The sequence below is a fragment of the Perca fluviatilis genome, chromosome 16 (assembly GCF_010015445.1).
Source record: "Perca fluviatilis chromosome 16, GENO_Pfluv_1.0, whole genome shotgun sequence".
NCBI classification, from domain to species: domain Eukaryota; kingdom Metazoa; phylum Chordata; class Actinopteri; order Perciformes; family Percidae; genus Perca; species Perca fluviatilis.
The window spans coordinates 29,102,468-29,123,375 of NC_053127.1; the positions used below are offsets into that span (position 1 = coordinate 29,102,468).

The 20,908-nt window shown below is 43.7% G+C and overlaps 1 protein-coding gene across 2 annotated transcripts in view; it reads left to right on the forward strand.

The window, feature by feature from the left end:
* med13a (mediator complex subunit 13a) overlaps positions 1 to 20,416 on the forward strand; it is a 101,710-nt gene extending 81,294 nt beyond the window's left edge. For both annotated transcript variants that reach the window (XM_039778204.1, XM_039778203.1), the window contains 17 exons: positions 1,311 to 1,522; positions 2,036 to 2,232; positions 4,812 to 5,734; positions 6,109 to 6,276; positions 6,777 to 7,000; positions 7,283 to 7,472; positions 7,777 to 8,215; positions 8,731 to 8,962; positions 10,335 to 10,526; positions 11,307 to 11,530; positions 13,642 to 13,784; positions 13,927 to 14,085; positions 15,221 to 15,409; positions 15,941 to 16,083; positions 16,207 to 16,371; positions 18,829 to 18,929; positions 19,306 to 20,416. In XM_039778204.1, coding sequence (XP_039634138.1) covers positions 1,311 to 1,522; positions 2,036 to 2,232; positions 4,812 to 5,734; positions 6,109 to 6,276; positions 6,777 to 7,000; positions 7,283 to 7,472; positions 7,777 to 8,215; positions 8,731 to 8,962; positions 10,335 to 10,526; positions 11,307 to 11,530; positions 13,642 to 13,784; positions 13,927 to 14,085; positions 15,221 to 15,409; positions 15,941 to 16,083; positions 16,207 to 16,371; positions 18,829 to 18,929; positions 19,306 to 19,438 — 4,034 coding nt within the window. In that variant the 3' untranslated portion in view covers positions 19,439 to 20,416. The remainder of the gene's footprint in view (positions 1 to 1,310; positions 1,523 to 2,035; positions 2,233 to 4,811; positions 5,735 to 6,108; positions 6,277 to 6,776; positions 7,001 to 7,282; positions 7,473 to 7,776; positions 8,216 to 8,730; positions 8,963 to 10,334; positions 10,527 to 11,306; positions 11,531 to 13,641; positions 13,785 to 13,926; positions 14,086 to 15,220; positions 15,410 to 15,940; positions 16,084 to 16,206; positions 16,372 to 18,828; positions 18,930 to 19,305) is intronic.
* The last annotated feature ends 492 nt before the right edge of the window (positions 20,417 to 20,908 follow it).

Consider the following 20,908-nt stretch of genomic DNA (forward strand, 5'->3'; position numbering starts at 1 on the left):
CACACTGAGATTTGTACCTGAAGCCACTTCAGTTTAAAATGACGTATTCCCCCCCGCTCACAATTTCAGCTAAGTGAAATGGCATCATTTCCTTTTAATCCACTAAATAATAAGGCTTTTACTACTCCAGCATCCTTGATGCTCACCCTTGGCTTTGCCACCTAGTGGTGGAGAATATGGCTGTAATTAACTTCACTGTGCATCAGTGTTTAGCTCACAACTGAGAGCTGAGAGTCTCCCTTTGCCTGCTGTCTTGTTGTCTGGCTTTCTATGCTTACAGTAGAGTATTGTCTTAAATTCCCTCCCTATTTGTTGATTTGAACACAACTGTACCAGACAGTATTTTCTGTGGGGTTTTTTTCTTCTTTTTTTTAGTCATTTATTCTGAAGTTAGAGCTCAGGGACACTAATGTAAAGCTAAAGAGATTTTAATGACACTCAATATTTTATTGTGAAGCAAATTGGTCTCAGATCAGCCATTTTACTTTTTATGGACAGATATTGTACAGTTCTAGACTCTGGCCGTTTACCATGAATTGTGTTTGTTTGCCCCCTGAAAGCATCTTGCAGTTACAGCAGTATGAGGCCTTGGATATTCCCCACATAGTCTCTGGCCATCTTAACATAGTGATATACACATTTTTACTAGGAAATGTGTCCTTCTAGTGTAGAGTAGAATTATCTTATGAAAATGAATCAGTTTAAAACCCACCTTTCAACTTTGCCTGAACCTTTCAGCCTTTAGCTCTGCTGGATCCGTTAAATAATCTTGCTATATACTGTGTATATATAAAAAATATTTGTCAACTAACATGCCAAGTTAACTGTGACAAACCATGTAAACATTTCATCGGCCGTGGGCGAGATGCCTGTCAGACTTCAAGCGTGTGTCAAATATGTATTCATCTGTTTGTATTTACATGGTAGCTGCCTATAACAACAGCTGCTTGTCACATTTGGTTTGCGGAACAAGAAAACATACATCAACAAGCATCTTGACAGAAGTGGTAGTAACACAGCAGAGTCCTAACAGCTTAAGATTACACATCTTACATTGTTAAGTCAGCCACATGATTCACATAATCGTTATCTTAAGAAATGGTTTGTGTTTGCTGTTTGTAGGGCAATTAAGATATTGTAAGCAAAAGTTAATTATTAGTATCTCATTATCAGCGTGTATAGCAGGGTAAGCTGTGTGACACGGGAAACAGTGTTGCAGTAGATTTGTGATACACCTTCTGTACTTGTTTCTTTACACATTATATTCCAAGTCATATTTTGATGGCTCCATGTTCTTCTCTCCGCCCCAGGTTCAGCAGACCTGCACCAGATGTTTCCCACACCTCCCTCCCTAGAGCAGCACATCATGGGCTACTCACCCATGAACATGTGCAGCAAGGAGTACGGCAGCATGGAGCCCAACACAGGCATGACCTCGCTGGACGGCACCTCATCTCTGGCAGGCCACTTCAAGATCGAGGTGGAGGAGAGCTTCTGCAGTCCCAAGCCATCGGAGATCAAGGTGCTTGTAGACTCTGTAAATCTGTTAAGTATTATCGCAGGGTCAGTTACAACTGACTGAGCCCATACTGCCAGAACCTGTAGCTGCCATAAGTCAAAGTGAATGATTGTTGATGGATATGTTTTCTTCACCATGCTCATTTTGAGGCAGCTGGGTGGCCACATGGTCAGAGACTGCCCTTTAAGTCAGGAATACAGGGTTCATTCCCCATCTCTACAAGCATCTGTCTAGCTGAAGTTCCCACGAGCAACACACCAAATCCCCACCAGTTCTGTAGTTACTGAGATAAAGCAGCCGCATATGTTGTATTCATGGGAATATAAGGTAGCAAAGTCTCAGCCAGGAATGCCCTGATTATTTGTCATTATGTTGGTTCATCCTATTTTCAACATGGCATTCACATTTCTAAGGCTGCCGTTCTGCATTTCTCCCTGTGCCCTTACCTTTTTATAGAAGACAGCAGACATAAAAGACATCATTATTTGTCTGCCTTGTTTTCTCTCCATCTTGTAGGACTATTCATTTGTGTACAAGCCAGAACTGTGCCAGCCGTTCGTAGGCTGCTCCATGTTTGCTCCTCTGAAGACGTTACCCAGCCAGTGTCTCCCACCTGTCAAAATACCAGAGGACTGCATCTACCGACCGAGCTGGACCATGGGCAGGGAGATGCTCAACCCCGTGCCTGTCATGGCCTTTCTCAACAAGGACAGGTATGCCGCTGTAGTGCTTTTCAATGAGGTTTCTAATGAGCGGGTCTTTGTCTTCTTCAGAGAAGTCCTCTGGTGTTGCTGTTATCACACAGCTGGGATCTTTAATATGAGAGTAAGACCACAACTGTGTGTAGGCAGTACCATGCAGCTAGTGAAATGATCCACTTAAATTACAGCTTAACAGAAGCACATCAAGTGATTCCAGTGAAGATTCTTTATCATTTTATGATGATCTGGGCAGAAGGTTACTGAGGCATTCTAATTTAGACTTGCAGAGGAAATGTCAAGGCTGTGCTGGCTGGTTGGCGTTTTGTGTGCACAGAAGCATAAACTCATACTCTGCCCCCGTTCTGTCCACACACCCTCTGGTCTCTCCCTGGACACCCCCTTAGCAGGCTGCTTGATTTCCCATGCATGGCTGCCTCAGGCAGAGCAGGGAAATGAGTGTAAAATGCCGTCTTGGTTGAAGATGAGGATTATCACTGGAGTGGTGAGATGAGCCCCCACAGCGGCTCCATGCCACCTCACTTCTCACAGCAGCTGGGAGTCTCTAGTATATCTGTCACTGTTCCTCTCAACTACACACGGAGACACCTCTGCTACTTTCCACTGTCATGGGAATTTGTTATTAGCATGTTTAGCAGAAAAATCCCCAAACAAACCTTGTTTTGTTCAATTGATTTTGTGTTTTTCTGTAATCAGGGCAGTAGACTAGACCCTAATTACATTTGTTTGGACTGGGGGGGGGTCCCGGCTGAGAATTTACATTGAATACGTCGAATCTGATTGGTCAAGTCTTGCCTGTAATCGACTGATCGTCAAATCATGTTTTGGTTCCTTTTTTCCCCTCTCATTTGCGACATTAGGTTACATTTTTTGCACACAGACAAAAGAGCTGATATGCGCCTGGTGCCACGAGTTGTCAGTTGTATTTTCTGTTGAAACTTTAGGTAGAAAAATAGCAAAAACGGCAACATCAACATTATTGGTGGATATACATATGTGACTTCTGCTTAGCTGTCACTTCAGACAGATAACTTCCACACAGCAAACAGCGCTGTCCACCTGAAACAGAGCGGAGGACATTGATAGACAGACAGAACACGCCACTTAATTAGCCTGCTTGCTTTTCGTGGTTGTAAATAGAACTTTTGCCCCTTATATCCCCCCATCCCCCCACCCCCAACCCCCCCCCCCATTGTAGCAATCTATAGATGGAAGGGAAACAACAGGCAGTGAAAGAGAGAGAGAGGAATGTGAATGCGAGAGCCACAGACAGACATTTCTACCTGCCTCCCCCTGCAGATTTTCACAGAATCATTCATAATTTTGAAAAAACATTTTGCGCTCTGCTAGTGCTACATTCTTAGTTCAGTTTATCCAGCAGGTTGAGGCTAAGCAGAAAATGTGGACTTTCTTTTTCTTTTCTTTTTTCTACAAGAAAGATTTAATTCTTTTTACAGCAGAGGTAATTGCAATACTTTGGGTTATACTTTTGCCTGATGATTATTAAGATTATTTTTCAGAATATTTCTCTTTTATTAAAGTACACTGGAGCATGGCAGGAAATGTAGAGCAGAACAAGCAACAAATGTGTTCAAATTTGTAATACTTTAAATACGATTAGGAGTATATTATTTTTTTAAAGTGTGTAATTGGGAGTGCTAAGACTGGTTATGATGGATTGTTCAGGCAGGGAGAGGTGTCTGCACTTGACTGAGATTTGCAAAATGTCAAAAGAGTCATTGGTAAAGATCTTATAATGTTGTGCTGGTGCTGCCTTCGCATCTGCAGCACATTCTGAACGTGCCCTGGTTGCAGGGGAGAGAGAGAGAGTTGTGCTGGGGCTTCCTTCTAATGGGTCCGTGCCAGAAGTTGTTCCCCCATATACAGCTAGGGACATGATGTGCTCATTCTCCCTCCCTCCGTCTCTCTCTCATGCACTCTCACTCTCTCTATCTCCCTGCTTCCTCACTGTTGCTTGCCAGCCCAAAAATAAACCTTACCTCAGAGGGACACTCTCTCTCCCACATTCTTGTTCTCTCATGTGTAAACATGTGTGCGGTCTAAGCTCACTCTGCATTCCTTTTGTAGTGAATGTTGTCGTCCCCTACTGCCTTATTACTCTATAAACTAACTATATACTATTTTCACAAACTCTCTGAGGCAGTTGGATAACAGTATTTTATTGTTTGATGCAACGTACTGAACGTTGCTGTTCTTGGAAATCAAGTATGTTCTCCGTACTAGTGCCTCCGTTTTCATGCCACAATTAGATGTACAGTACATCAGGACCAAAGTTGAGATATGATTTTTTTTTTTTTGTATTCTGGGAAATTAATAGCGTTGAATTGAAAGCTGTGATTCGAAGAGTTATTCTTATTCATTGTCTAATAGGGATCATTCCTTATTGTCCACATTCTCCCACGCTTCGTTGGGCTTCACAGGATCCTCTTAAGGACCCTTGGTCCCATTTTAAAACTCTAAAATGTGCCGCTGTCTTTCCCCTGTCCGAAACACACACTTCTTTTAGTTCTGCACCGTTTCTAATTCATGTCCTTTTGTCTTTCTGGCCTCAGTAACATCCCCAGTGTGGGCAGCACCATGGACCAGGACTACAGCCAGACCTACACCCCTCAGACCCACACGCCTTTCATGTCTAACAGTGCTCCACCAAGTAACAGTGGCGCTGGTATCCTGCCTTCACCTGCCACCCCGCGTTTCTCTGCCCCCACGCCACGTACGCCGCGCACCCCGCGCACACCTCGAGGCCCATCCAGTGTCCAGGGCTCGCTTAAGTACGAGAACTCGGACCTGTACTCGCCAGCGTCCACCCCCTCCACCTGCCGACCGCTAAACTCGGTAGAGCCGGCCACCGTACCCTCCATCCCCGAGGCCCACAGCCTCTACGTCACCCTCATCCTCTCCGAGTCCGTCATGAACCTCTTCAAAGACTGCAACTTCGACAGCTGCTGCATCTGCGTATGTAACATGAACATAAAAGGAGCCGATGTGGGCGTGTACCTGAGCGACCCCATCGGCGAGGCTCAGGAATCCTGCAGCTGCGGCTTCAGTGCCGTGGTCAATCGGCGTTACGGCAACGGCTCGGGCCTCTTCCTGGAGGACGAGCTGGATATCATCGGCCGCGGCTCAGACGTCAGCAGAGAGGCAGAAAAGCGCTTTGAGGAGCTGCGGCTCTCCTCGCTGGAAAGAACTGGAGTAGGGAGGGGGGACCGTGTCCCAGATGAGCTGATTCTCCTCCTACAGGACCAGTGTACCAACCCCCTTTCACCCATTTCAATCCTAGAGCATGACATAGTGACACGGGGGCCAAGTGGGGCCCCTGTACCACCCTGTGTGAGGGTGGAGGAGAGGGACTACCACAGCGACTGCTACATGGCCCTGGAGCACGGGAGGCAGTTCATGGACAACATGTCAGGTGGCAAAGTGGACGAGGCGCTGGTCAAAAGCACCTGCCTGCACCACTGGGCTAAACAAAACGGTGAGAAATGTCACATTCTAGATTTTCATACATCCTAAAATTGGCTCAGTTGGACACCAAATTGTTTTTCTTAGGCCAAAACTAAACTTAAGTAAAGTTAAGTTTTCTTTGGTTGATGCTGTCATTTCTAATTTGTAATGCTAAGTATAGTATTTTCACTTGTGATCAGTTGAGAAACAGGCTCAAGTCAAACTCATAGACCTGTAAGTTACACAGTCAAACTGATCTGTAACAAAGCTACAGATTTGGACAATTAATTGTAGCTAAATTTAGGACAAAAAGTTTTGTTGAGGGATCACTGACGTGTCTTTTTTTTTTATGTTTTTCATGTTGTTATTAATCTTAAGCTTCCCCTTTACTCATCTGTTTTCCAGCAGTGGACGTGAGTGCGCTGTGTTCTCAGGATGTGCTGCGAGTGCTGATGTCCCTCCAGCCTGTACTCCAGGATGCAATTCAGAAGAAGAGGACAATAAGGTCGTGGGGCGTTCAGGGTCCCCTCACCTGGCAGCAGTTCCACAAGATGGCTGGACGGGGCTCTTACGGTAAAGCTGGGGACAAACTGGGGAAGTTCATTCACTTGATTCACAGTACTGACTGATGCTTTGCTACCATCCAGTTTAATTGTAGGGAAATCAGATATCTGTGAATCAGTGTTTTCCACTACATATACAATGGGTGTTTCAGACTATTCTGCCAAGAATAAGATTCGTAGAGAGACTGTGATGGCGATAACAGCATTTGGTGTTTGTGTGTGTGACATTTGGAATGTGTGTGTCTTCGGGTAGAAAAACTTTGGATGTTGTCAGGTCAATAGGCAGTGTGGTCCCTCTGCTGCGGTCCAGACGTCAGCTCTGTTGGGAGGAGCTGTCAGATCGTTTGGCGACCTCTCATTCTGATGCACAGTGGAGGGCTGAAAGAGGAGGGAGGGCGGCTGACACCTTACCTTTTAACAAAACTCGCTAACTGTTCTTTCTTTCTTTGTGTTTTTTTCTACCTCTTTCCACACTTGGTTTCTCCTCCTCCTTCCTCCTCACCCCCACAGGCACAGACGAGTCCCCAGAGCCCCTGCCCATCCCCACCTTCCTGGTGGGTTATGAGTATGACTTTGTGGTGCTGTCTCCGTTTGGTCTGCCCTACTGGGAGAAACTGTTGCTGGATCCCTTTGGCTCCCAGCGGGACATTGGATATCTGGTGGTCTGTCCTGACAACGAGGCCTTGCTCAGCGGCGCCAAGAGCTTCTTCCGAGACCTCACCGCTGTTTACGAGGTACAGACTCTGAAGAAGGGTGCACACACTTCAGTGTTAACGCTGTCCAAATGTAACATTGCTTTACATCTCTCCGACTCCACCTCAGGTTTGGCAGTGACTTGTGCAAATAGAATAATTATCTCAGGCTGATTCACGATCACTTTTTATTGGAAACGTGTAAAATGAAAATGAAAAAGCACTGCAACAACACTCAAGCCTCATTAACGATTGTTAAATGAAATTACTTTTATGTACCCGTTCACACATTCATGGTCTTTCCTATTTGTGTCTATGTTTTAGTCATGTCGACTGGGCCAGCACCGGCCCATTTCCAAAGTCTACCCCGATGGCATTGTCCTTGTCGGCGGCAATGGAGCAAAGAACCTCGTGGATCAGCCAGTCAGCGACTGGTTCCTCAAGGCTGCCAGCAGCAACAGCGACGCCTTCACTAAGCTCAAACTCTATGCACAAGTGTGCCGCCACAACCTCGGTACGTGTCGTTTACAGCCTGCCGGGTTACTGCTGCATTTTTTATTCTACATAGTCCCTGATTCTTCTGCTCCTCAATGCTAGGCTCAGTCAGTTCTTTGTCGCTGAATTTCTACCTTCGACACCACTTGGTTTAGTTCTAAAAAGGCTAGCTAGAGAGCCTTGACTGTTTTTGAAAGAGAGCTTGAAATCAGTGAAGAAAGAGGTCAAGATGTAATGGAGTAAATGGAGTAGATTTTCATTTTCTTTTCAAAGCGTGTTTGATGTTATTAATGAAAGTCCAATGCTGTGTTTTGTCTCTTTAGCTCCGTACCTCGCATCACAGCAATTAGACAGTTCCCTCCTCACACAGCCCAGTCCCCCGCCCTCGTCCAGCCAGTCATCATCTACACAACTGTCTAGCTCCACCTCCGGCTCAGTTGGCCAGCAGGGCTCAGTGAACGCTGCAGGCTCCTCCGTTCCCAACAACAGCAGCAGCAGCAGCAGCAGCAACAACAACAACAGTGGGTCTGGAAATGGCTCTGCGTCATCGAACAGTCTGGTGACAACCTCAGGCCAGCCTGGCAGCGGGATGCCGTCTGCCAAGCCCAACTCTTTTCCCCCCTTTGGGAGCATGGGTACCCAGGGCCAGGGAGGTGGCCCCCAGAGTGGACAGCTGGGACAGCAGGCTGGTACCCAGAATACTGGCACCTCAGGGGACAATTCCAGCAGCCAGGCCTCGGGGCCCACAGAGCCTCCTGAAAGGTACTGCAGGACACACAAGCTTGCACACCATAAACTCAGAGACAGCTAAATGTATTTGATCAGTTTTGTACATAAGTGACAGTAAGTCACAACTAGTGTTGATCTACTATTTAAATGTTGTGAAATCACTGTTAAACACTTAGGTGAGTAGTTATTCCTTCTATAAAAATGATGGTAGAGACAATAACAATCTAATAATTCCATAATAATATTTATTTTCTGCAAAAGTCCTTGAACTTTAGCAAAGAGGTTGCTAAGCGACACTTGGGTAACAGTTTGAGAGCATATTTTTGATCATTGCTATTTAAATACATTTTTATGAAGTGATAAATGTATTTTTCGAAAGATATCTTTCAGTAGTCTTGAATGTAACTCCGCTATTCAAAAGCTGAGGACAAAAACTAAGAACCAAGCTTAGGATAAGACTGGTTTAATAAGTGCGTGTGTGTGTGTGTGTGTGCGTGTGTGCATGTGCGCGTGCGTTTGTGTGTGTTATTTTCCTGTGCTTTCCCCAGCACTTTGGAACGAGAGAAAGTAGGCGTCCCCACGGACGGGGAGTCCCATGCCATCACGTATCCACCTGCCATTGTTGTTTACATTGTGGACCCCTTTAGCTACGAGGAGGCCGATGGCGGCCCGGGGCCAGTGCCGGCCCACTCCAGTGTGTGGACGCTGGGTTTGTTACGCTGCTACCTTGAGATGCTTCAGTTTCTGCCCCCACACATCCGCAATTCTATTTCTGTTCAAGTGAGTAAAGTTCCCAGGAGAGCCATAATTATGTTATTGCTGACCATATTGTATTTCATTACCGTGAACGTAAGTGCATGACTAAAAATGCATTCAACGTTGTTGAATGTCAGTGTCCAATTACTCCTTAATGTTTAACAGGTTAGGCTCAATGGCATCATTGTTGACATATCCATCATCATCAGAAGTGTACAGTGTACCCTGAGTGACCAAAAATAGAAACCCCTTAACAAAGTAATCCAATACAATAGCATTAATACTACCTCACTTAAAATGCTCTACATGTTTGTATATAGAGATCTATGGTACTCTTTTTAAGGCTTTGCTCGAAGGTCGTATTTTAGGGGCGTTGTGTTTGATGGCATTATAATGGAAAGTTTTTCTCATATTTTTTCTAACTTATATATATGTGGAGGGGCACAAAGATGACAATATAATGCAGTTTTACACTACTACACCAGTAGGGCTGCACAATGTATCGTTTCAGCATCGAGGTTGTGATGTGCACATTAGTCGCATCGCAGGAAGTGCGACGTCAAGTCAGGCAAATTAACTCAAACCGGTCACGCTACAACTTTTTTGCTGCTTCATACAAAAGAAAAACTCGCACGGATCCCATTTTCCATGACTAATCCAGTGTTTCCCCGTTAATTACCTACAGTCTAGGTAGGCCCGCCACAGTTTGATAATGAACCATGCTCAGTCTGCCTGGGTCACGGCCGCTCGGTGTGGGAGGTTCCTCTTGTCTCCCCGGCTCTGCCTCGCTGGGTGCATTTCCTCCGTGGCGATGCGTCACAACCAGCTCTAGGAAGGTGGCTCGCGGCTAACCCCCGCATGGACCTCGCCTGACTGTCGTCAGTGCGTCAGTGGCGATGTCGGCAACCCACCCAACCCCTCTCGAAACACGGACCCTGTCTCCCCTGCCGTGTCATCACTATGCATAAGAACTTTATTGATCCCTGGGGAAAAAGTGATGGAGTGATAAATAAAAATGAAACAAGACAAACATACAAATAAAATAGCTATATTTATACACTTCAGGTTTCCACACAGAACAGAAATGAGTCACACTCCTCCGCGTCATTCTTCCCTCCATTTCCATCACTCCTCTCTGTTTCCATCACAGTTAGTTTTGGAGTTAGGTCCTTTTGAGACAAAACGTTAACAGCATGTTGTGCTGTTATCCTGCATTAACCTCTGTGTACCATAACGTTGCAAAAAAAAAAAAAAGATTTAACTTCTCGACTGATTATTTAAATCATATAATATATATGCAATTTAGTTATTGCATTTGTAGAAGCATTGTTGGAAAGAGTGTAGAGAGTGTTATACTCGTGTTGCCTGTGTCTAACAACTTGTCTTTTTACCTCAGATTGTCCCATGCCAGTACCTGCTTCAGCCAGTACGCGGCGAAGACCGTCATATCTACGCCCAGCACCTCAAGTCTCTTGCCTTCTCCGTCTTCGCTCAGTGCAGACGGCCACTGCCCACCTTCACCAATGTCAAGTCACTGACTGGCTTCGGCCCGGGCCTGGCCATTGACACCGCGCTGAAGAGCCCAGAGGTAAATGCAACACGTAGCAGTTGCACTCTAATTGTTTTGACATAATCCATCTGTGAAGCAGAGAAAAGTGTTGTCTTATTGTGCAGTTACAGCTCAGCTCTGTGGCTAGGCGTTAGCATTAACATGCTATCGTCGTCCTCTGATCGATAGGCAAGCAAACAGAGGCTGACACTGTGGTCTTCAGCTCTCTCGCAAACATGAACCTGACCTGATGTGACCCAGCCTTTTGCCCCGGCTGTGATCAGTTTGCCACTGAAGAGAAAGAAGGCACTGAGATATAGAGTTTTTTAGTGCTAACCATCCTCGTAGTGTTTTCTCCTGGAACAGGACCAAGGGAACTTGTAACCCTCTGCTACTCCAGAGTTTTCTTTCCATTATCTGCTTGGCTAGCTCCCTGAGACCTCCATAATGGGATCTCGACTCCAGGTTTAGACAAAGGGGCACTTTAGATCAGGACCTAATTCAGTGGACTTACTTCTTTACAGGTAGCGCTACGTTTTCCCTTTAAAACATTGTCAAACCTTGAGCTGCCTTGCTGGGAGAAGTGGTATATGGATGGGACAATTGGAGTGACACAAGGGACCTTTTTGCATGTAAAGATGCTTAGAATGTGAATTCAGCAGAAATTAGCATTGAAGAGAGGATTTCTTGCAGCTCTGAAAGTCCAGCAGCACATCATGCATGCACAAACTGTACATATCTAGAGTATGCCCAATTAGAAGGGCTGAACGTTTATCCTAAATCCATTATCCTGACATCACTTTACCTCCCAATGTGCAGAGGCCGGAGTGTCTGCGTCTGTATACACCTCCGTTCATTCTAGCACCGGTAAAGGACAAGCAGACGGAACTCGGGGAGACATTTGGGGAGGCATCGCAGAAATACAACGTGCTGTTTGTCGGGTACTGTCTGTCCCACGACCAACGCTGGCTCCTGGCTACATGCACTGACCTGTATGGGGAACTCCTAGAGACCTGTATCATCAACATAGATGTGCCCAACAGGTAGGACCAACTCTGTCTGCTTGGTATTAAAACCTACCAACATCAAAGTCTTTATTACCATATTAGAAATCACTTAACACCACTGGACCCACACACAAGACTAGGGGTGCATGATCTATCGACTCAATATCGTTAGCGCAATATCACGTTGCGCAATATTATATCTAGAGGTGCAAGATATATCGAAAGTGTCGCAATAAGTATGCAATATTTAGTTTATTTTGTGGAGCGCTGCGTCCCGTCGGTTGGCTGTGTGGCTTAGTTGTGTTTGATTTAGAGCCCGCTTGTTTCATTGGCCAGTTAGCGTGCCACTTACACATGTTAGTGCACGTCAGCACACGGGTCCACTACGTGACAAACCCTATGGAGGGTTTGTGTGCATATTTCGACAGAGTGACAAACAAAACGGAACGACTCAGAAAAGCGAAAGAAAAGTTGTGTCCTGTTCTCTTTATATATTTTATACTGCCCAGTAAAACATGTCCTGTTCTGTAGACATGGTCCTTATTTATTTATTCATGTTGGACCAGTCCAATATTACCGTCAGTTGAAATAAACCTTGTGTTGTAAGAAAACTTGTTTAATTTGTTATGAATCTATTTTGATGCGTTTTCAAATAATTTTTATCGCGATATTCATTATCTATATCACAATATTACATTTTGTCAATATCGTGCAACCCTACACAAGACCAAGGTTAATAAACTGTGTACTTGAAGAAGTACAGAAAGAGTTATAAGTCGTCTGACACAACTAATGAAAAAGAAATTATGCTGTCATAGTCGTAAGAAAGTGTCTGCTGACCGAAAACGTGTCACACAATGTATTTGTTTGTAGTGCAGGTATTGTGAAAGTTATTTAACCCTTTAAACTCTGCAATAGAATTGGTCCGCCAGTGACTACATTGGTATGTTTGCTTCTTGTGATGTCATTTCTTGGAGTATCTTAAATACTTCATATCCCTAAAATCAGTACAACCTAAAGTAATGTAAATCAATAAACCATAATAATTAATACAAATATTACAATTGTGTATTAAATTAATTAAAACAAAAGAATACATTTTTACTAAATAAAAACACAAAACATATTGATCCAAAACATTTCTAAATGTAGAAACATTAACAAAATATCTCTCGACACTCCATAAGTTATTTTAACTATGTAAAAAAATTTTTTTGAGATGTGCTCATTTTTGTGAGCGTTTTTCTTCTGCAATAGAAATGGTCCGCCAGCTGTTTTACACTGGACGACACGTGACGTGATGACATCATCGCGAGCGTACAACGTGCTGACGAGACGGGCTTAAGCCTTAGCTTTCAGCTGCAAAAAGAATGAATGCTCTAGCTGGTTTTGTTTTAGATTGATTCAAACAGGATCATGTAAACAACAATCTCCCGCGGCCATTACGGCGAAATACACTGTCTCCACCGCTAGTTACCAGCCCGTTTTGGACCGGACGTCACATATAACGTGATAACGTCATTGCAAGCGTACAACATAATGGTGCGAAAGACCGAAGTCTTAGCTTTCTGTTGCAAAAAAAAAAAAAGAACGCTCTAGCTGTTTTTTTTACCGATTTAAACAGGATCTTGTAAACAGTGATCTCCCGCGGACCTCTAGTGGCCATCCGCAGGATCTCCGTTCTCTAAGGGTTAAACAGTCCGGTCCATTGCATTTGTCTGAACACTATAGCACTCACACCAGTGTTGTACATGTTTGAAAGCGACTTGCCATCCTCCTCCACATTCTCGACTTGTTCATTTTTCTCTGTGAATTATCTCACATTCAGTCACAGCTGCACAACAATTGTCTGTGACCGTACAAAACGTGCACGACCGCTGTCACCAACACTTCAAAACTGATTTATTTTTTTTGTTGTATCAATTATGTCATGCTAGCATGTCAAATGGCACTTTTCACTACAAGTGTAAATTAGGCTTGAGAGGGAAGGCACACAGCTGTCAGTCAAGCATGGTCTGCACAGGCCCACACATTCCAGAGGTTCACCTTCACCTGCCTCAACAAAATGTTAAACCAGCTCTATTGACTAACAGCTAAATATACTTTGAAAAGTGGTTTTGACATGTGGGTCAATGCATCTTCCGCAGAGCACGGAGGAAAAAGGGCTCTGTTCGGCGGCTCGGCCTGCAGAAGCTGTGGGATTGGTGTTTGGGACTAGTGCAGATGACATCAGTCCCCTGGAGGGTGGTGATTGGCCGACTAGGCAGGATAGGACACGGCGAGTTAAAAGGTAAGGACGACTAGTTTAATCATGCTCAAGTGCTTTTTTTTGTGACCAAACAAAATAGAGCATTTAAGTCATTCAAACGTTTTTCATCGCAGTGAGTCACATGTTCATTCATCCCTGCTGCTCTCCTCTCTTGATGTTCCAGACTGGAGTATTCTGTTGAGCAGGAGAAACCTCCAGTCACTGAGTCGCCGTCTGAAGGAAATGTGTCGAATGTGTGGCATCTCCGCCTCAGATACTCCCAGCATCCTCAGCGTGTGCTTGGTTGCTATGGAGCCCCAGGGATCCTTTATCATCATGCCAGGTAGAGTGTGTGCACGTGACAAAGATTATACATATACCTACTACATGTTTTAACGTACACTTGTCATCTGAGTACCAAGAAAGGCAGTAGAGGTGTGTGTGTGTGTGTGTGTGTGTGTGTGTGTGTGTGTGTGTGTGTGTGTGTGTGTGTGTGTGTGTGTGTGTGTGTGTGTGTGTGTGTGTGTGTGTGTGTGTGTGTGTGTGTCGTGATGGATGGCAGCAGCATATCACAATGTGTGTCCCCTCCTTGTCCAGAGCAGATTGATGGCAGGGAAGATCATGTACCTTTCGCTCATAAAGCACTAGCTCTCAGATGCCCATTGATCTCAATGCTGTGTGATGGAGAGCCAGATCAATGGGTTTATTTTGGGAAACGAGTGGGGGATTGTCAGTGCATCATACCAGGATTGTGTTGAGCGATGCTGGGCTGAGGACATCTCCTTCCTAAAAAGATCTGTTAACTGAAAGAGATTAGCAATGCTGTTTTAGCCTCAGATGGCTATGACTAGGAGGGGTTTTCCGAAATAGAATCTAAATTTAAGGAAGTTGTTGGTACAAGACGTAACTGCTATTCTGACATTTTAAATCTGGTTTCTTTTATGATTATGAAATACAAATGCGGAAACCTACCATTTGTAAAATTGAAAGGACTCTATTTTAATCACAAATGTAAAACTGTTACTTGCCGCTCGGTTGAAGATAATACTTGATAAATAATAATAATAAAATGTAATCAGTTGAAATCAGTAAAATTAGATCCAGTACCTCCTTGGTCCTCCATGCTTCCGTTTGCCCAACATTCCCATCTGATACACAGTACAGTAGATGCCATCATATCTCTTGTGTAGAGATTGATAAAGGGTAACATTTAAGTAATTTATTTGGGTGTTCATTAGTTTCACTTTCCTGTTTGATGCTTGAATGCCACAGAGATTTAGTATGTTATATTCCTTTAGTTATGTGATGTCCTTGACTCAAACATGGAGAATTTGCTCGGCCCAGATCAGTTAAAAGATTTTACCCATACTAGATTAAATAAAGGGATTGTGACAAGGATTCCTATATTTAATTCTATTCTTCTTAGCCACACTGTTTATTGACCCGTCACTCTCTCCTTCCTCTGCGCGTCCCATCAGACTCTGTGTCGACAGGCTCAGTGTTTGGCCGCAGCACCACCTTGAACATGCAGACGTCCCAGCTGAGCACCCCACAGGACACCTCCTGCACCCACATCCTGGTCTTCCCCACATCCGCCTTTGTCCAAGTGGCCAGCTCCAATTACACCAACATCGACCCCAACATCGACATTCTAAACGCCACCACTGGTCAGTAGTGCTCGTTCATCATTCTGTCTTGCAGTCATTCCCTGGGATTCTCATGCGTTTTTAATTCAGTGTGGCTCATCCTATTTTCTGGATCTTAAACAAAGTGACAGATGTCAAACGGAAATGCAGCAATTACTGTGTTTCCCCTTTAATCTGCACTGTTTGTTTCCAAATCCTTCCTGTTTACTTTTCCAATCTGTTATGTTTTTTTTGTAGTAGTGTGTGCTTACATACTTAGTGCATCTACATGAAGCATGGTCACTCACATTCTACACTCAGTAAATACTGTAGCTACATTAACCACATAATGGCATTAAAAGTAAACGCTAATGTCCAAATTATATTTTCTGCAATACATGAAATGCATATTTTTGGCAAATAACATACAGACCAGAAGGAGAACTTGCATTAAGAGCATTTTTGATGCTTTTCAGAGGCACATGGAGTGTATCGGTTTAAAAAACAAACAAAAAAAGATCTTAACACTTCATCACTTGTAGACCTGTTGAATGATTCTCCTGTTCTCCTCAGATGGGTCCGATGCTATCGGAATCTTTGACCTGCTGGACCAGGAGAACGAGTTGGTGGACCCAGACATCATCAACATCTCGCCCACCACTTCACCAGTACACTCCCCTGGCTCTCATTACCACCATGGAGGTGATGGCAGTAAGGTGAGTTAACATGTATACTTATATGTTGCAATATTGACAGTAGCTTTGGATTAATGTCCATTCCTCGGTGCGCTGTTAAATGAGTTGGAACAAAGCTAACCTTGACTTTCTGCCTTGCTGCAGGGCCAGAGTACGGACCGTATGGAGTCTCATGAAGAGGTTCCTAACCTCCTGCAGCAGCCTCTGGCACTCGGCTACTTTGTCTCCACGGCTAAAGCTGGCCCACTACCTGACTGGTTCTGGTCAGCCTGTCCACAGGCTCAGAACCAGTGTCCACTCTTCCTCAAGGTACAAGGCTCTGCCCCTCTCGCCTGTTTATTTAGTAGGCTTCTTTTAGTGCTGCCTTTTTACACGTGCATGGTGAAACAAATAAAATGTATTTTATTGGTTGAACAAGACAACTTAGAAGAATTAAATAGATATTTAGCTGATTTAAATCCAGCTCTGTATCATGGCAGTGTGGGCAGTGTGTTTAGAGGAATTGTGTGTAGCTTTCCCTCCGTGGCCGCAGCGCACAGAGCTCCAATGCAGCTGAGCTCTGCTGAAATACGCCGGATGACTCGAAACGCACCACAGAAGTCCGCTGCTGGAGGGAAGTCACACACCAATCATTTAAACACACTGCCCACATAAAGATAACAGAGCTGGATTGAAATTGGCAAAGTATCCCTTTAAGGTAGGTCATAGGGCATTAGGGGTACAATAAAAACAAACCGTAGGGAAATTAATTACATTTTTCCTTAAAGGAATAGTTCAGCATTTAGAAATATGCTTTCTGCCGAAAGTTGGATGAAACGATTGATACCGCTCTCATGTCTGTCCATTAAATATGAAGCTACAGCAACATCTGATTAGCTTAGCTTGGCTTTTTATGGTAGACCATTTCTAAGCGCAGTAACTTCCTGGAGCCTCCACTGATTGCCATGAAACAATATTTCTTTTCTTAGGATGGTGAAGGCATGTCCACCCTACTCTGCCTCTGATTGGCTTACCCTGGTATTCTTAGGCTACATCCACGCTACGTTTTCATTTTTAAACGGCGTTTTGAAACAAAACCGATCTCCATCCACACGAGCGTTTTAGCTCTGTAGCAGAACTAATCTCCGTCCATACTAACGCATCTGACAATGCATATCACATGACCATTCACATACACCGGGTATGAAAAACAACAGCGAAAAGTAGGACCATAGATTTATTAGCTTGGACCGACGGCGAGGTGGAACTGTTAATGTAAAGTATGTAAGCCTACCTAACTGATAAGACTGACTACCGTGCGTGTTCAAAGGTCTCCGTTTTAGCCTCCCAGACTACAACGCAACCCCTGAGTTTTCAAATTTAAGCGGGGTCAGCCATGTTTCCAAATGTCTCCGTTTTAGGGGCTCGGAAACGCTGGAGTAGTGCGGACGCTAGGCATAAATGAAGCAAAATAAATTTGTTGGGGCGGCCTCCAGCTCACCCAGTAAGAGTGTTCGCCCCATGTTGGCAGAGTCCTGCGGCAGCGCTGGTTCGAATCCGACCTGCTGCCCTTTACTGCGTGTCATCCCCCATCTCTCTCCCCCTTTCATGCCTATCCACTGTCTCTGTGTAATAAAGGGAAAAGCCCCCAAAAATAATAATGATAATAATAAAAAAAACGTACCCTAATGCCTAAACCTAACCAATTCAACCAACAAAGGCAATGAGTACTAGCGGGTCCTGCCCTCGTCATCTTAGTACTTATGCTGCGTTCATGCCACCTGGGAATAACAGGGACCGCCCCCGTGATTACGTTGTTTTTCCGACTGCCAGCATTCACATAGTCGGGAATGCGTGTTCTTCTTCTTCTGTTATATTGCCGTTTGGCATAACAACTTGTTGTATGACTGCCACCAACGGTTGGGCGTAGCTGAAAGCATTAGGTGTGTGAAAACATGGAGGCCACAATAACAAAAGATTTTCTGCTGTTTTCTTATGCGAGCATCCAAACAGCTCTTCGCCAGGTGTTTCTTTGTGTTATCTGCAGGACAATGAACGGGAAAGGACACTGATAAGGTGTTGTTTTTTTTATACATGGGCCTATTTATGAATAATTTGAAACATGTTATGTCTGTGTATGTTTCTTGGCAGAGGCGTTTGTCCACAATAAACAGTTTATAGTCATTGAAATATGTTCTGTGAACCAAAGTCGCCTACATCAGACGTCAGATGTCAACAACGCGTCACCAACTGGGAAACTCTGTTAGCAAAATCTAGCCCGAGTTTCCCTCCTCTGATTCCCACAGGAAGTGACGTGAATGCTGAGGTTTTCCCTCGGAAAAATGTTTTTCCGATGTCCATGAACGCACGGTTAGGCAAATTTGCTGCTGGGAAACCTCACTGTGACATAAGACTCCAGGAAGCCACTACTCCCAACCAAGAAATAGTCCAGCAAGCAACTCCCCATAAAACCACAACTGTCCTTTAAAGTATGCAGTTAATATGTAAGCCATTAATGAACTGCTAATCTGTTCTGTAACTCTGCCCCAGCAAGTGTTTTTGTGGTAACTGAACACCTGTGTCTAATCAAAATGGTAGATACAAGAAAACTACATCATTTAGATTTGCACTGATCTCCCTTGCTTCTAGAACTAGCTACAGACTCACTGCTGCTGTCACTGCTCTGTGAAAAGAGCTATATTTATTTAGATGAGAAATAACAAAAGGTTAACAACTTCATTATAAGGCCATTGACACCACCTCTTCCCCCTGTGCTCCCTCTCTCAGGCCTCTTTGCACCTACATGTGTCTTCAGTGCAATCAGATGAACTACTGCACAGCAAACACTCCCACCCCCTCGACTCCAATCAGACCTCAGATGTACTCAGGTAAACAACACTGGAACACACTCTGTTACAAGTCGAGTGCACAAAATATCAGTACCACCCCGCTGACTGTGTTTTCCGGGGGATTTTTGTATTGCAGATATTCAGAATGGAATATTTTCTTGGATACAAATGATGACGAGAGCTAAACATATATTTGTATATATTGTATTTTTTTTTAAATAGTTTTTAAGCATCAAACGCTTTATGTGCACTTAGTTTCTTATGCATTTTGATTAATTATAGCCCAGGATGGATCATTTTGAAAAACAAAAGGCTTATCTTTATCTTTATCTATTAATCTTTTAAACCAAGTGTGTCACTCTGTAAGTAACTCCAAAGTAAAGAGTAACTGCATTTCTTTTGTATGCCTGAACAGATTTGTGCTGGAGCAGTACAACGCCCTCTCCTGGCTGACGTGTGACCCGGCTACACAGGACCGACGATCATGTCTACCCATTCACTTTGTGGTGCTCAACCAGATGTACAACTTCATCATGAACATGTTGTAGCCAACAGCCTGTTACAGGGGGGGATCTAGGGGAAACATTTCAAAGAAAAAGAAAGCAACGACTCCAAAGGGCGTTTCATCAAGACTGAAGAAAACGGCAAGAACCAGACCAGCGTACGGAGCTGGATCCTGTACCAAGATGGGATTGGACGGCTGTTACTGGTTAAAACAGTCCCGTCCCTATAATTCAAAGACATGCACATAGAGACAAGGGAATAAAGATGAGAGGGGAAACCAGAAGTTGAGTCGCAATTAATGAACGTGATAGAATGACAGATTGGTTGTCATGGTATGTAGCATGGCAGCACAGTCAATGGCCAGTCTGTATTGGAAAGACAAATCTATCTGTAAAGTTATTGGAAGAAAAGGGACATATTTGATCAAGGAAAAAACTCAAGAATGGATCTTTGGTTTTAAGACCTGAAATTCCTTTTTATTCCTTTGGATGAAATAGTATCCAAATGAAATGCCTGCATCTTATTTATTGTTTTTAAATGTATAATTTGTCTTATTTCTTAACCTCTTTTATATATATAAAAATGGCGAAGGTTTATATCACCTTCCTGCTTTAAAGCAATTGGTCTAAGATATATGTAATTGTCTTAATTAAAAAAACAACCAGGAATAAAAACCCCATAAACATTAAATAAAGTCCCAGTAGGTTGCTTTTAGAGTATTATTTTTTGTAATGGAGACAGAATATTTGTATTGTCACAATGTACAGAAGAATTAGAGTGGAGAATTATGTTTCATGCCTTTGAGCATGAACGACTTACAGCAAAGCTGTAGCTACAGAGGACTTGTACAGCAATGAACTTCACTGTGTTCAAATAAAGAGGTACATTGTTGTATATAGTATTTTATACCACACATTTAGACACAAAAACCAAACGGCAATATATATAAATAATTATATATGAATGCCATGCCAGCAGTTGGTGGTGTGGCTTCTGTTTTAGGAATAAAGTGTGTCAACTTATTTCCCTGTACTTGTGTTTATTGCTTTTGGGAGGGGGACTGTGATGTGCAATTGGACAAGGACACCGATAGTGGAGAGGAAGAACTATTGGCATCTCTTGGAGGTAACTGACCTCAGGTTTGACTTTTTTAGGAGAGAGAGAAAATGAGAGCTAAAATGTAAGAACAGTTGTCTTAGTGTCAGACATGCAGTGTCCTTTTCAGCACATTTCTTTAGTTTACTATACCTCTCCTTTAATCTGATTGGCTGAGGTCTGGCTCTTTTTGCACCTTTTCTGATTGGTTATGAATACATTTAGACCAGTTCCATTTTACTTCTGTGTGAAAGTAAATGTGTGGTGTAAATGAACTTTAACCAGCTATGAATGGCTGCCCATTGGATATGCAGTGTCTGCACACACAGGAACATTTACTGTCTGGATTTCTCCTGTTCAGAGGGAAACTGTACTTTGACTATTGGCAAATCCGTTGGTATTGCTCTTAACCATGCATA